This window comes from Chiloscyllium plagiosum, chromosome 7 (genome assembly GCF_004010195.1).
Source record: "Chiloscyllium plagiosum isolate BGI_BamShark_2017 chromosome 7, ASM401019v2, whole genome shotgun sequence".
In the NCBI taxonomy this organism is placed as follows: Eukaryota; Metazoa; Chordata; class Chondrichthyes; order Orectolobiformes; family Hemiscylliidae; genus Chiloscyllium; species Chiloscyllium plagiosum.
In genome coordinates, this window is record NC_057716.1 from 12,409,446 (window position 1) to 12,423,498 (window position 14,053).

The 14,053-nt window shown below is 40.9% G+C and overlaps 2 protein-coding genes across 4 annotated transcripts in view; both read right to left on the reverse strand.

Moving 5' to 3' along the window:
* The window catches only part of wdr12 (WD repeat domain 12), a 32,682-nt gene extending 28,444 nt beyond the window's left edge, over nucleotides 1–4,238 (reverse strand). Inside the window, exon 1 of the mRNA XM_043693058.1 lies at nucleotides 4,138–4,238. Coding sequence (XP_043548993.1) covers nucleotides 4,138–4,178 — 41 coding nt within the window. The 5' untranslated portion in view covers nucleotides 4,179–4,238. The remainder of the gene's footprint in view (nucleotides 1–4,137) is intronic.
* The window catches only part of LOC122551330 (calcium-responsive transcription factor-like), a 63,158-nt gene that overhangs the window by 2,311 nt on the left and 46,794 nt on the right, over nucleotides 1–14,053 (reverse strand). The window contains exons 15-16 of one of the 3 annotated variants that reach the window (XM_043693055.1): nucleotides 12,934–13,312; nucleotides 5,399–8,566 (exon numbers count right to left, since the gene is read on the reverse strand). In XM_043693055.1, the coding sequence (XP_043548990.1) occupies nucleotides 8,466–8,566; nucleotides 12,934–13,312 (480 nt within the window). In that variant the 3' untranslated portion in view covers nucleotides 5,399–8,465. Of the gene's footprint in view, nucleotides 1–5,398; nucleotides 8,567–12,276; nucleotides 12,306–12,933; nucleotides 13,313–14,053 lie in introns of those variants that run through there. The other 2 variants (XM_043693056.1, XM_043693057.1) reach the window with 2 other exon arrangements.

Below are 14,053 nucleotides of genomic sequence, written 5' to 3' on the forward strand. Positions count from 1 at the left end.
TTATATACATGATGAAAAGAAGTGGACCCAGCACTGATCCTTGTGGCACTCCACTGGTCACAGGCATCCAGTCTGAAGTGGTGCTACACAACAGGTTAATCTGCAAAAAGAGAGTTTATGGGCTTGGGGAAATATTAGAATGTATAGAATTTGGATAATAGACAGAATACAAAGTGTAAAGATAAATGGGACACATTCAGTTTGCCAGTGGTGACCAGTCAAATGTAGCATAGATCAGTGCTGAGGCATCAACCAATTACAATCTATATTAGTAATATGAAACAAAGAGACTAAAAGTAACAGTGCTTTCAATACAGAGCTGAGTGGAATTGTAACCCTTGAAAAGTAGAGTGACAGGCTGCAAAGAGATATGGTCAGATTAAGTTAGTGGGAAACCAGGTGCCAAATGGAGTATAAAGTGGGAATGCTTGAGTTTGTTCACTTCAGTTGTGAAAAAAAAAACCCAAAGACACTTTAAAAGGCTTTTATTGCAAGGGGATAGGAGTAGAAGAATAAAGGTATATTGCTGCATTGTATAATGCTTTTGAGGTTCACACATGAAGCACTGTAAGATTTTGTAGTTCATGCTGAAGGAAACTAGAGCAAAGCTTCACTTGATTGGTTTCTGCGAATAAAGGCACTAAGTCGGGTCGATAATCTCTGGAGTTTAGGAGAATGTGAGGTGATCATATTGAGACATGCAAGATTCTGAAGGGGTTTCTGGAAACACTCAGGTCAATGATCAAAGATAGATTCTGTTAAGCAAGACTGACAGGTTATCGGAAAAGGCAGGATTGTGGGTTAATCCGATTAACCATGGCCTTAGTGATTAGTGGAGGAGGCTCATGTGAACTACTACTGCTCCTAAACCATTTGTTAGACAGAGGCTGTTTCCTGTGGCTGGGGAATTTAGAACATGGGAGCACAGTGTTAGCATACAGGCCAATCATCGAGATCTGAGATAAGGAGAGGGTCCTTCACTCAAAAGGTTATAAATTATTGAAATTCTTTATTCAAAGGGTTGTGAATTCTCCATTGTTGTATACGGTTTAGCTTAAGATGGTGACAGATTCCTTGTTTTAGGGAACCAAGGTCTAGATACGCAGTGCAGTGGGTGGAGTGGCATTGAAGCTCAAGGTCAGCTATAATTGTACTGAATGTTCAAGCAGGCTGGGTGATGCATATGGTCTACTCCTGCTCCTAGTTCTTATTTTCTCAAAAGTTTCAATTGTCACACTTCCAAGATCATTATTGTAGAAAGATTTCTGGTGTGGTGACATACAATGAAGCAATCACACTATAAACCCTCTTAGTTTTGTGACTGGATTATAAATGCTTTAATTGATAAATGATCTCAGATCATAAGGGCCATGGACTAAGGTGATGAAATTGGGCAGAATCCTTGATGCTGATCATACTGTCCAGTAATACCATGTATTGTGAAGTACTTTAGATAATAACATGGACTTACAGGCTGCATGGTGGCTCAGTGGTGAGCATTTCTGCTTCACAGTGCCAGAGGTTTGATTCCAATCTCTAGAATCTGTCTATGTGGAGTTTGCACCAGCTCCCCAGATCTGTATGGGTTTCCTCCCACAGTCCAAAGATGTGCAGGTTAGATGTATTGGCTCTGCTAAATTGCCCCATAGTGTCCAGGGATGTGTAGGCTTGGTGGATTAGCCAGGGGAATTACAAGGTTAATGAATGGTCTGGTTAGGATGCTCTTCGGAGGGTCAGTGAGGACTCAAAGGGTTGAATGGCCTGCTTCCACACTGTAGGGATTCTGACTTGTCCACAACGTCTCAGTGCTCTCCACTATGGAATTTTCACATGGCAGCACTGAAATTATTCTATTTATTCTGGCGCTGGGGAAGCAGGAATTGCCTTAGCTCTCAACAGCCTTTACTTACACTAACGCACATTAGAAATAATCCTTGAATTGAACAGCAGCAATTTTCAACAATCTAATGAACTTAGAAGATACTTAAAGGTGAAGCTGTGGACAGCAAACACCAAAAATGAGAGAAGAGGCTGTAAGGAGAAAATGTGTTAGTGGCTATTAAAATAATAAAGTTAACATGAAAATGTTAGTAACAGAAGAGCAGTTAAATTAATGTTGACACACAACTAATTAGTTCTGTTCCTTTCTCTCTAGCACTTTAATTGCCACTTCATCCTACCCCACGTCATAGTGCTCAACTTCCAACTGATATCTTCCCAGAATTTTAAGGCAGAGTCATCAAGAGGAATGTGGGTAATAACTTTTATTCGGTAGTAAAAGACTACATGGATTACAGACATCACATACAGAGAGTAAACCCAATATAAATGGGTGGCACAGTTGCTCAGTGATTAGCACGGTTGCTTCAGAGTGCCAGGGATCCAGGTTTGATTCGGGCTACTGTCTGCGTGCAGTTTGCACGTTCTCCCGGTGTCTGCATGGGTTTTCTCCAGATGCTCCACTTTCCTCCCACAATCCAAAGATGTGCAGGTTCGGTGAAGTGGCTGTGCTAAATTGCTCATAGTGGTCAGTGATGTGTGAATTAGGCACATTTGTCAGGGATAAGTGTAGAGTAATAGGGTAGGGGAATGGGTTGAGGTGGATCGCTCTTTGGAAAGTCAGTGTGGACTTAGAGTCATAGAGATGTACAGCATGGAAACAGACCCTTCGGTCCAACCCGTCCAGATATCCCAATATAGTCCCACCTGCCACAACCTGGCCCATATCCCTCCAAACCCTTCCTATTCATATACCCATCCAAATGCCTCTTAAATATTACAATTGCACCAGCCTGCACCACATCCTCTGGCAACTCATTCCATACATGTACCACCCTCTGCATAAAAAAGTTGCCCCTTAGGTCTCTTTTATATCTTTCCCCTGTTACCCTAAACCTATGCCCTCTAGTTCTGGACTCCTCGATGCCAGGGGAAAGACTTTGTCTATTTATCCTATCTATGCCCCTCAATTTTGTAAACGTCTATAAGGTCACCCCTCAGCCTCCGATGCTCCAGGTAAAACAGCCCCAGCCTGTTCAGCCTCTCCCTGTAGCTCAGATCCTCCAACCCTGGCAACATCCTTGTAAATCTTTTCTGAACCCTTTCAAGTTTCACAACATCTTTCCAATAGGAAGGAGACCAGAATTGCACGCAATATTCCAACAAGCACCTCGCATTTATCTGAATTAAACTCCATCTGCCACTTCTCAGTCCAATGGCCCATCTGGTCCAGATCCTGTTGTAATCTGATGTAACTGTTAGGCCTAATGGCCTGTTTTCACACTGTAGGGATTCTGTGATCTATGATGAAATGATGTGCCCTCAAGAGATTACCAAACACTTGGGTTTTTTGGTGGGGAGACCCAGGAATGAATCACAGATCCCCAGATGATAGCTTGAAGCACAGCGTGTTGTCTAGCAGGGGAGACCCTAATTAGAATAGTAAAGTAAATGAAATGTGGAGGGACAGCTGTTCTCTGTACAATGCACAGGAACTGCTATTATCCATAGTCTACACAGGGACTGCTGTCTGTTTCATATACGGGTACACGGAGAATGCTGTTCAGTACAAAATACGCTGGGATTGCAATGCTCTGTGATTTCCACAGGGACAGATGTTCAGTACAATACAGACAAAGAGGAGAGACAAGAACTGCTCTTCTCCATCATATCGGGACACTTGCTCTTGATAAAAAGAGACAAGGGTCTGTTCTGGCAGCATCGGTGGGGAGAAAGACCCGAACCGGGGCCTGAGCGTATACGGCGTTAGCTCATTAAGAACAGAGTTACTGCAAAAGAACTCGAGTCCTTCCCGTGCGGAGGTCAGCCAACCTTGTCTCACACCTGGAACGGAGACCGGGCTGAGCGTTGGGTCGCTGGTCCCGAGACGTGAACCCTGCTTTCTCTCCCCACAGATGCGGCCAGTCCCCCGCTCCCGCCAATCTCTGATTTTTTGCGGCCCGCGCGGTAATGCCCCCATTCAGTTGAACACAACCTCAACCCCCCCCCCCCCCCCAAAAAAACATGCGGAAGAGGAGACTTTTACTAAACTGAGAGACCGAGGCGTGTTTCCCACTCCCGTGCGGGCCGCACCGTGAATTGGACTCGGCCCCCACGGAGGCCGGGATCGGATCTTACCTCCTGTCCTCGGTGTAAAAGCGTGCCTGCACCTGCGCCATCTTGGGAAGGTGGGGAGGGAGGAGCCGTCGCTGCGCCTGCGCACTGCCTGCCGCCCTCCGCGCTGTCACAGTGCTCCCACACCACGTGACCACCGCAGGCACGACTGCCGATCGCCGACACAGACCCCTCTCTCTCTCTCTCCTCCCAACCCAACCCTTATCACGTCTTCTGCTATCCATTGGCCGGGGCTGTTAAAGGCGCACTCCACCTCACGGACACAGCCACTGCTCTTTCACTTTGAACGTTTCCACATGTAACACAGCTTGCCTTCCCAAAAGTCAAAGGGCGGTTCCCGCTACTTCAAAAGTTAATCAACAAAAAAAACGTAATGTGGCCCTGCCATGAATTTGTCATTACTTGATGGATTTTTAAAAAAAAACAAACAGGAGTTAATCAAAATTTACAACCAGCAAGTTTTTTTTTAAAATCTCCAGTGCTTCCAACATCATCTGTTTTATATTGAAACTTCTCAAAAAGGAGGATTCAACACCCAAGAGCAAAGAGAACCCTGCAGCGCCTTAACTAGCGTCAGGATGCCCCATACAAAGGAATTAAAAGTTTCAAATACTGTTATTTGAAACACAGCCTCCAATTTTCAAGCTGTAAGCTTTTTCAAAAGCAGCAAAGTAAAGATCTGCTTTCGTTACTGGAAACATACGCCAACATACAATTGTATCCCTTTCAGACCCCATTTATCACCATGTCAAAACTTGGCGATGGCGCTTGAGGAAGTTTTGTTTTCCTGCGTCAGCAGAGTACAATGACCAGGTAATCCGTATTGCCATCCTGACTGGGGTACAAACATTGGGCAGGATACCAGGAATAACTGCACTGTTGTTCTTTTAAATACTGCCATGAGACCATCCAAACAGCCAGACGGCACTTCAATTTAGTGTCTTACCCAAGAGCCAGCAGAGACAACAGCGCATTGGAATTGTACTGCACTCAAGGGATAAAAGCAAATTACTGCGGATGCTGGAATTTGAAACCAAAAGAGAAAATGCTGGAAAAACTCAGCTGGTCTAGCAGCATCTGTAAGGAGAGAAAAGAGCTGACGTTTCGAGTCTAACTGACCCTTTGTCAAAGCTAGGACCCTAGCTGATGAAAATACATGAATTAAAAGCATTCTGGATCTAGCTTTGACAAAGGGTCAGTTAGACTCGCAAAGTCAGCTCTTTTCTCTCCTTACAGATGCTGCCAGACCTGCTGAGATTTTCCAGCATTTTCTCTTTTGACTGCACTCAAGGGATCAGCTTTGATTTCTATACTCAAGTCCCTGGATTGGATTTGAATCTGAAACCTTGTGGAACTCACTGCCCCAGAGTGCAATGAAGGCAGAATCAATCAACAACTTCAAGAAAGAAATAGGCACGTTTCTGATGAAAAGCAGGATAAAGAACTATGGGCAGCAGGCAGGAAACTGGCGTTGAGACCAGGATAAGATCAGCCACGAACATGTTAAATGACAGAGCGGGTTTGAAGGAATTGCCTACTTCTGTTCCTAATTTCTATGTTCCTATTAGCACCAAAATACCTTTGCTTCTGACTATTTAGTTTTGTTGGGATTAACCAAACAAATATTGGGCCAGGTTTCTGAGGAAAATCACCCTGTTTATCTCCAAAAAGAGGCAAAGTCTGTTGTATGCTCTCGTACAGATAGGGCCTCAACTGAATGATTAATCTGAAAAATGGCATGTTAACACAATGAGAAAATCTCTCATCTGAGATCAGGAAAACCCTATTTGTGGATCAAAATAATATGATTACAAATGTAGCTTTGAAGGAAGCTAGTTTATTTTCAATAACCCCAATCATTCTAGAATGGGACAATCTTGAAAGTCTAATTCAAACTACAAAATGCACATGAGTTAGGATCTGAATGAGGCCACCAAGTACTATGTAATTCCAGAGTTTTATTTCTATTTCAGATTTTCACTCATCATTCTTAGTTAAGAATACTATGACGTCACCTTTGACAGTGTTAAGAATTTTCGAAAGATTTTGCTATCTTAAGGAGAAATTAGTTGCTCATGACAATTCTGATAAACCGCTGTTCTGAACACATACTTTCATTAATGAACATGAACAACAATTCATGTCAAATGTATTTGCGGTACCAAAATAAGATTTGTGACTGAGGCATGCTTAGACAATTTATTTCGTGTTTCTATCAGTGCCCTTGCATATACCAATAAAACCTTAATGGCTGATAATAATCAATTGCCTTATCTTAAATTCCCAGCTGAAACAAAACCAACTGCCACATGTCCACAAGCATATCACTGAAGGTAGATTTGGACCCGGCGTGTTGTTTTCAAATCAGAAAAACTAAGCTGACAAAGTTCTTAATTGTTGAAAATACGATCACGATGTTAAGATAAAGAACAATCGTATCAAATGTACTCAAAGCACAGCAACTTTTTTTCAATGTCTCTGAATGAAAATATTGAACCAGAGGCAACTTACGATTAAAAGTGGCTTTATTTGAATGATTTCACTTTTGTTGGTAACTTGCATAAAACAATGCAATCTTTTGCAAACACTGATGTATTAGACATCGTCTGTAATGAAACTTCACTGAAGCAAATGTACTCTGTTTAAAGGCTCATGTCAGGTAGATCTGTGTAATCAGAAAAGCACAACATATGCACTGGATATAGAATCGGGGTCAAACGTACTGGCAGTTCTGTTAGCTTGCTTTCAGAACAGACAGAATAACCAAGGAGTTTAAACTTATTGTTGAAATAAGTTCACTCATTTGTTTCACATTACTGAAGTAAACAATTTCAGTACTAAAGATGCTCTGCTGGTTTAACAATTCCTCATGAGGTGCATTTCCTTTAAGATTTTTCTAAACTACATGGGTTCTGGAGGTCTTTAAAGCTTCCCAAAGAAAAGGAAAGCTTCTTGTTTTAAACTAAATTTAAGATGCCACAGGCAATCATATTTAAAGATAAAATACACAATGTATCTTTACATTCAGATATCTGTTTAATTTCGTAGTTAATCAGATAAAGGTAAAAGTTTCAAAGTCAAAATGTGAATAGTATTGGAATACTAATTCCCTCCCCATTACCATTAAAGAGACCCACACCCCCATAAATATTGAAGACGTTTAATGATAGTTCTGCCATGGTTGCACTTGCATTGTTCATCGCTAATTAAAGGCTTGTGTATAAGACATGGAATAATGCCCTCACAATCATAAGGTCTGGTTACAGATAAACTCCATATCTCAGTGTCCATTAAAAAAAAAATCACAAATCTCAATTCCACTGGCTTACTTGGTAAGAGCAGTACAATTCTCCCAAAACTGTCTTTCCTCTCCCAGCAGTCCAAGAGTGAGAGTTAATCTTCAAATACAATGTAAATCCTTTTGAATAAGAATTAAAAGAAACAAATATCATTTTTAATTGGAATTTTGCAACTCTGGATTCTTGCTACTTTAAGTAATGAGCAAACATTCCAATACATAGTAGTGCTGCTGCTCGGAACCCAGCAAAAACATCAGTGACAAATGTCCACTTATACGTCAGGTTTCAGAAGAATACTTTGTGGTACTGAATTTCCAAAGGCTATAGGCTCAGAAAATTCAAACCGAATTGCATTTTCAAGGTCTGCATGCTATATGTCTGGAAAATCCTGAGTGGCTTCTTCTCTGCAGTTTTGAAGCTAACACGAGACCTCAAACCTGGCTTCATTTCTGGCACCAAAGCCAGTACAAATCAGTCCACATGTTTCCACTGTGTTTCCATATGTTTGTGAATAAATATTTAGTCTGATCAGATCCAGCATGCTTTTAATTCATGTATTTTCATCAGATCTGGTACCAGCACCAGAAAAATGTATAGATAATACGAAGGGGCAGCAGCCTTGTAGTAAAATGTATACTTATGATGATCCTGATGTTGCTGGCGTGGCTCCAATACCAGCTGGCAATGTGTTTTTCAAGGATACATACAAGGTAGACCGTCAAAACTGAGAATATTTCATTAAGCAGCTCTGGGCAGTTAATTGTTAATACGTTCAAATGCCCTCAATGTTCATTCTTACAAAGCAGGCTGAGCAGAAGGTTCATGCATCTGGCAAAAATAAAAAAGTTCTCTCCTTTACAAATGGACAAACGTATTTCCATTATGGGAGTGCAAACTTCAACCTGGTCGTTGTCTGCTACTAGGACCTCCCATATGTTCCATGATAGCTCAGGAATCTCCCCACACCAGGATGCTTAATCACTGGGAACCACCAGTTTCTTTCGGTTGCATACATGAAGTGGATGAAGATCTTCAATCTCCTGGTCCAGCTATCTCAGACATGCAGGTCCTAGCTGCAGCTAGACTTCCATCTTCAGATTCCTCTTTGATTTGGCTGATACAACTCTCCTGGACTACAATAACATTGTGGGGAAAAAAGTAAAGCAAAAAGAATTAACATGGATTCAAATAACAGAAGATGCTCATTAATATCCTCAAAATAAATATCAATTGAAGGGGAACTTTCAAGAGTGCTACATGAGGAAACTGTTTGAATTCAGTCAAAAAAAGGGGAATAACCCTCTGCCTGACATTGCTAGGAATGCTTGACAATGCAATTAAAACAGCTTCTTTTCACTTTTCCAATCTTGCGTTTGAATTCAAATTCAAACAAGGTCACACCAATCCATATTGCCAAAGACATGGTTTTTGAAATTCTTTCAATGATGCTTAATTTCTACATGGACAATTCAGACAATGTCTGAATCGGACTATCCTATCATTCCTTTATAAAATGTAGGCCAGGAGTAATTCTCACCTGTTATACAGTTTACTGGTCCTTTTTATTTTGGGGTGGGGGCAATTTAGTATAGTTTGCCAAGAAAAAGCAGAACACATTTTTGAAACAAGCAGTAGCAATGAAAAATGCAGAAAATTGTTGAAAAAAATCAAAACAAGTTGTTGAAGTTCTTCATCTTATACCCACAGGACAGAATCAAAGGGAACAACAATTTAATACTGCATCAGAAACAGGCTGTTGATTGATTGGCAAGTGCTCTCCGATTGCTGGAACACACAAACTTTGACAGAATATCTTTCAGCAAAACTCTAAACCTCTATACTTCCAATCAACTTAAGAATGCAGAATGTGGTGCTACATCCCAAATGCAATGATTGACTACTGTGAAAACTTATTTTGGTTAGCAGGATTGATATTGCTGCCAGTCACTTCGTCAAAACAAAGTGTTTAATGCAAACTTGAACAGAGGCACTCTGTACTGAGCACCATCAGTTTTAATCCTGAGGTATTACATGAAACTCTCCAGTCCCAATATTAAAAGTATACACTGCTTGACACTGTACCCTGCAAAGATTTAATCCATTTTCCCCAGTTTCCCCATTTCATTTGTCCAAATGATGCAGCCTTTCTTTTTTAAACAAAGCCTGATTTGTCTTCCTTTATCCTCAATGAAGGATCCCTCGCCACCGTTGTTGACTGGGCCTATCACATCTGACTCACTTTTTGTACTTCTACTCTCATTCCTTCCCCTCCCTCATCCTCTGCCATCACCAAACACACCATCATATTTCCTTTCAGCAGTCTGAAGTACTGTTTCCTCTGCGACACCCTCACCTAATTCTCTATCATCTCAACCTCTTCCCACAGCACCTCTCCATGCAAGCACATAGTTTCTACTCATTTACCCAGTCTCATCATCCAAATCCCCAAAATACTCTTTCTAGGTAAAGCAGTAATTTACAACTATTTCTTTAATTTAGTAGACTGTATTCACTGCACAATGTTGCCTCCGGTCATTGAGACTTTACAGAACACCTCCGGTCCACAAGTATGACTTGTGTTGTAATTTTTATTTTACACCTTGCACTCATGCTGACATATCCCTGTCCTCAGCGTACAGCAATGCTCCAGTCAGCTTAAGGAACAGCACTTCGGCTTTCGATTAGAAACTTTACAGCTGCTTGACTCAACGACTTCAGTCATTTTAGGACGTAATCTGCCTCAACTGTTTTTTTTTCCTTTTTTTTTGCATGTCAGTCTTGATTTATTCTATTTTGTATTTGCTTTCAGATGGTGGTTGCTCATTTTTCTTCCATTTCAACCTCCTCTGATGCCATTGTTTATTTCTGTACTTGTCCCATCATCACCACTAGTTCTGCTCCACCACCACATTTATCATTTAATGTCTCCAGTCGTCTGCCTTAATCCGGATCTTCCATTTTGTTCCACTCTCCTCTATTTCTCATCCCTGAAGAGCCTTTCCCAGTTTCAATGAAAGTTCATGATTCAAGTTCATGTTTCTGGCTCCATACAAGCTGCTAGATATGCTCAGTATTTTGTTTTTACTTACATGGAATTAGGACAAATTGCCAGCCAGTTACCAGACTACACTCCCTCTCCCTCAGATGAATTGGTAGGTTGAATAGGATTGGCATGGTGGCTCAGTGGTTAGCACTGTTGCTTCACAGCGCCAAGTACGCGAGTTCGATTCCAGCCTCGAGCAACTGTCTATGTGGAGTTTGTACATTCTCTCAGTGTCTGCATGGGTTTCCTCTGGGTGCTCCGGTTTTCTTTCACAATCAAACGATGTGCAGGTTAGGTGGACTGACAATGCTAAATTACCCATAGTTTCCAGGGATGTGTAGGCAAGGTGGATCAGCCACGGGATATACAGGGTTGGAGTGCGGTGGCGGTGGCAGTGGGGGTGGGATGCTTTTCGGTGGTCAATGTAAACCTGATGGGCCAAATGGCCTGCTTCCACACTGTGGAGATTCTATGATTGTTCAAATATCAGGAGGATCTGGTACAACATACTTGATTCAGCTAGAGTTGCTTAGAGCAGGTATTCACAGATTCTTCATATTGGTTTCAGAGAGTCTTGGGGTGGCAGCTAAATCCCCCAAGTATACTCCACCATATATACAAGACTGTGTCAAACATTTTAATTCATTCCAATTTGTGCCTAATTATGGCAGTTATGAATATACTCATTGGATAACACAATTAAAGGAAGGTTGCAATGAGCTGGAGCTTTGAGGCATAGTTGAGCCAATGTCTGAGTTAACTAAGGAAGGAGTCAGGAGGGTAGCTTGTCCTGGTTTACGTTTTCACTCTTGCTTTCTTTAGTGAAGAGATGGTCAGCTGAATCTCCAATTTTGCAGCACTAAAGCTGTCAAAACAGAAGATGGAACTTCACCTGCCTACAAGTTCCCCTTCAAATCATACACCATCCTGAATTGGAACTATATCAGCATTCCTTCACTGTCACTGAGTTAAGACCCTGGAACTTCCTTCCTATTAGCATAATGAACGTATTTACCCCTCAGTATTGTTTCAAGAAGGCAGCTTACCATCACCTCAAGGGAAATTAGCGATGGACTAGCCAGCAATGCCCATATCCCATGAATGAATTTTAAAAATGTACTGGTATTGTTATATTATTTAAGGTTGACATAGTCGCAGAAAGTTCAACAAACTGAGATTAATAGTATAAAATTCACATAAAATCTGAACAGCTCAAAGAAAATCTTTGAATGGCAAGGACTTAGGTAACTATTTGTTCTTCCTCTGTCTCAAGAAAACTCCCGTAATGTATTGTTACACACATTAGTGTTGTGGAATTGTAAGACATTCTTCAGTTCAGATATTTAGTATGGTGGATTTCAAAGGACTGCAGTTGAGAGCATATTAAAATAAGGTAGCAAGCAATTCATATTGTGATGTTTAGAATTACATACTTGAGAGAGTAAACGTACCTGTAATATGCATTGTCACTAACTTTATGCATTACAGAGATGTTTTAAAACCCAAACATATTAATTGAAACTATTTAATCAAGAATTGAAAATTAGTTGATTTTACATTTCCAATACTATCAAGTCATAAACAAAAGCATGGAAAATGTGAACTGTACCACAGCAATTACTGGCTGTCACAGAAATGAACGGATGAAAATAGAAAGCTCTCTTTTGGCAACTATATTGTAACTGTTAAGTTTTTATTATTGACTGAACATTATTCTTTATAAGATTAATTTATTAAGTCTGTGTTCTTTTGGATGCTGATGATGACCTCATGTACTCCGTGTTGGCCCAGTCCTGGTATATTTTCTCCACTGGATCATCCAAGCAAATCTGAAATGTTAAAGCATCTCTGACCTTATCTCATCTGCAATTGCTGTTCTGATTGGCTTTGCTTCATCTGCTCACAGCATTCAATAATCTAAACAATCACACTGACCACACCAAATCCAGAAGTCAGTGTTTGGCAAAACTATTGCATGGGGTATGTGGAGTGAGGGTAGAAAGAGGGGGAATGGCATTATGGCGGCTGCTCGTTAAAATCACATAGATTCTTCATTTTTCCTAGTTGCTGCGAAAGGTTATCAAATTTAAACAAAATTTTGTTGTTCTGTCCACAGAAGTGTCTGACCTGCTGTGTATTTCCATTATAGTCAGTTCTGATATAATGCAATAGTTCCGTTCCCGTACATTCTTGTTTTATAGGAAAATCGTGCAATAGCTGCACCATTTAAACTAATGGGGCTGGAATCACATTATAGCCAATACATGTAAGAAAAGTTTGCATTCTACAAATAACCGTCTAAATTCTTCAATCATGTGAAAGTCAATATCCATTGAAGAAACACGTGTCATAGCAGAACTGACATTATTTTCTATTTTCAGTTAAGATCCAGAGTTTTGGTTTTGTATTCAAATTTGAACACCCAATTTCACTAACAAGCAAAACAAATGAACTTACCAACTGTGGAAGGTGATGAAGCTTCCATGATCTGTACAGGGATGGTTTGTCCTGATCCAAGCAATATCTGATGAACTCCTCCATCAAGGCCTGTGTCTCCACCAACAGATGTTCCTACTGTTACCAGCTGTCCCATACTGACCATATTCTGTTCAGATACTGACACACCAACCAAGGTGGAAGCTGCAGAGTCACATTCCGACAGTGAGCTGCTGAGTTGCAGGAAGTGTGCTTGATTGAAAAGCTGCTGCTGCTGTGCAGTAGGACTGCTTGTTTCTGGCACTGCAGAAGGACTGCTGATGCCTGGTTGATGGGAATTCAACGTAACAACTGCTTGGGCTGCATCAGAAGAAGCAAAGGCTGGCTGTAACTGTAATCCCTTGAGAGAAAGAAAGAAAACAATTTGCAAACAGCAAGAAATGAATCACAGAAAATAACCAATGCAATGGAAGAAAATCAAGACTGTAATAAAGAAATCAAAAAAGAGAAAGGAGGTTACTAGGACATAATCACATTCACAGTTAGAAAGATTCTTACTCTGGCTGGGGTTGACTGAGACACAATCAAGATTTATTAGATTCATGGGATAAGAGTTTCATCCTATAATGACAGGGCTAACAATTTGGGCTTATAATCTCTGGAATTTAGGTGAATGAGAAACAATCTCACTGAAACATACAAGATTCTGAAGGGATATGACACAGGAGACATAACGGCTGTTTTCCTGCCAGGAAACCTAGGATATAGGGACAGAGTACCAGGAATAAGGGGTCAATCATTTCAGACTGAGATGTGGAGAACCATTTTTTTTCATTCATAGGGTTGTGAATTTTCCAAATTCTGTACCACAATGGGTTATGGATGCTTCATTGTCCAGTATGGTGGCTGGACCTCTGGTTGCTCATTGGATACAGGCAGTGAGCAGGCAGGTGGAGTTGAGGCAGATCAATCATGATTGTATAGAATGGCGGAGCAGGCTCCTGGATTGAACAGTCTACTCCTTCTCCTATTCCTTGTGCTATGCTTTCAAATTAACCTGAAGCAGAAATATCAAATTTCAAAAGCTTTGAAAAATATTCCTTTCTATACGAACAGTGACTGAAATGGTGAGCCAATACCT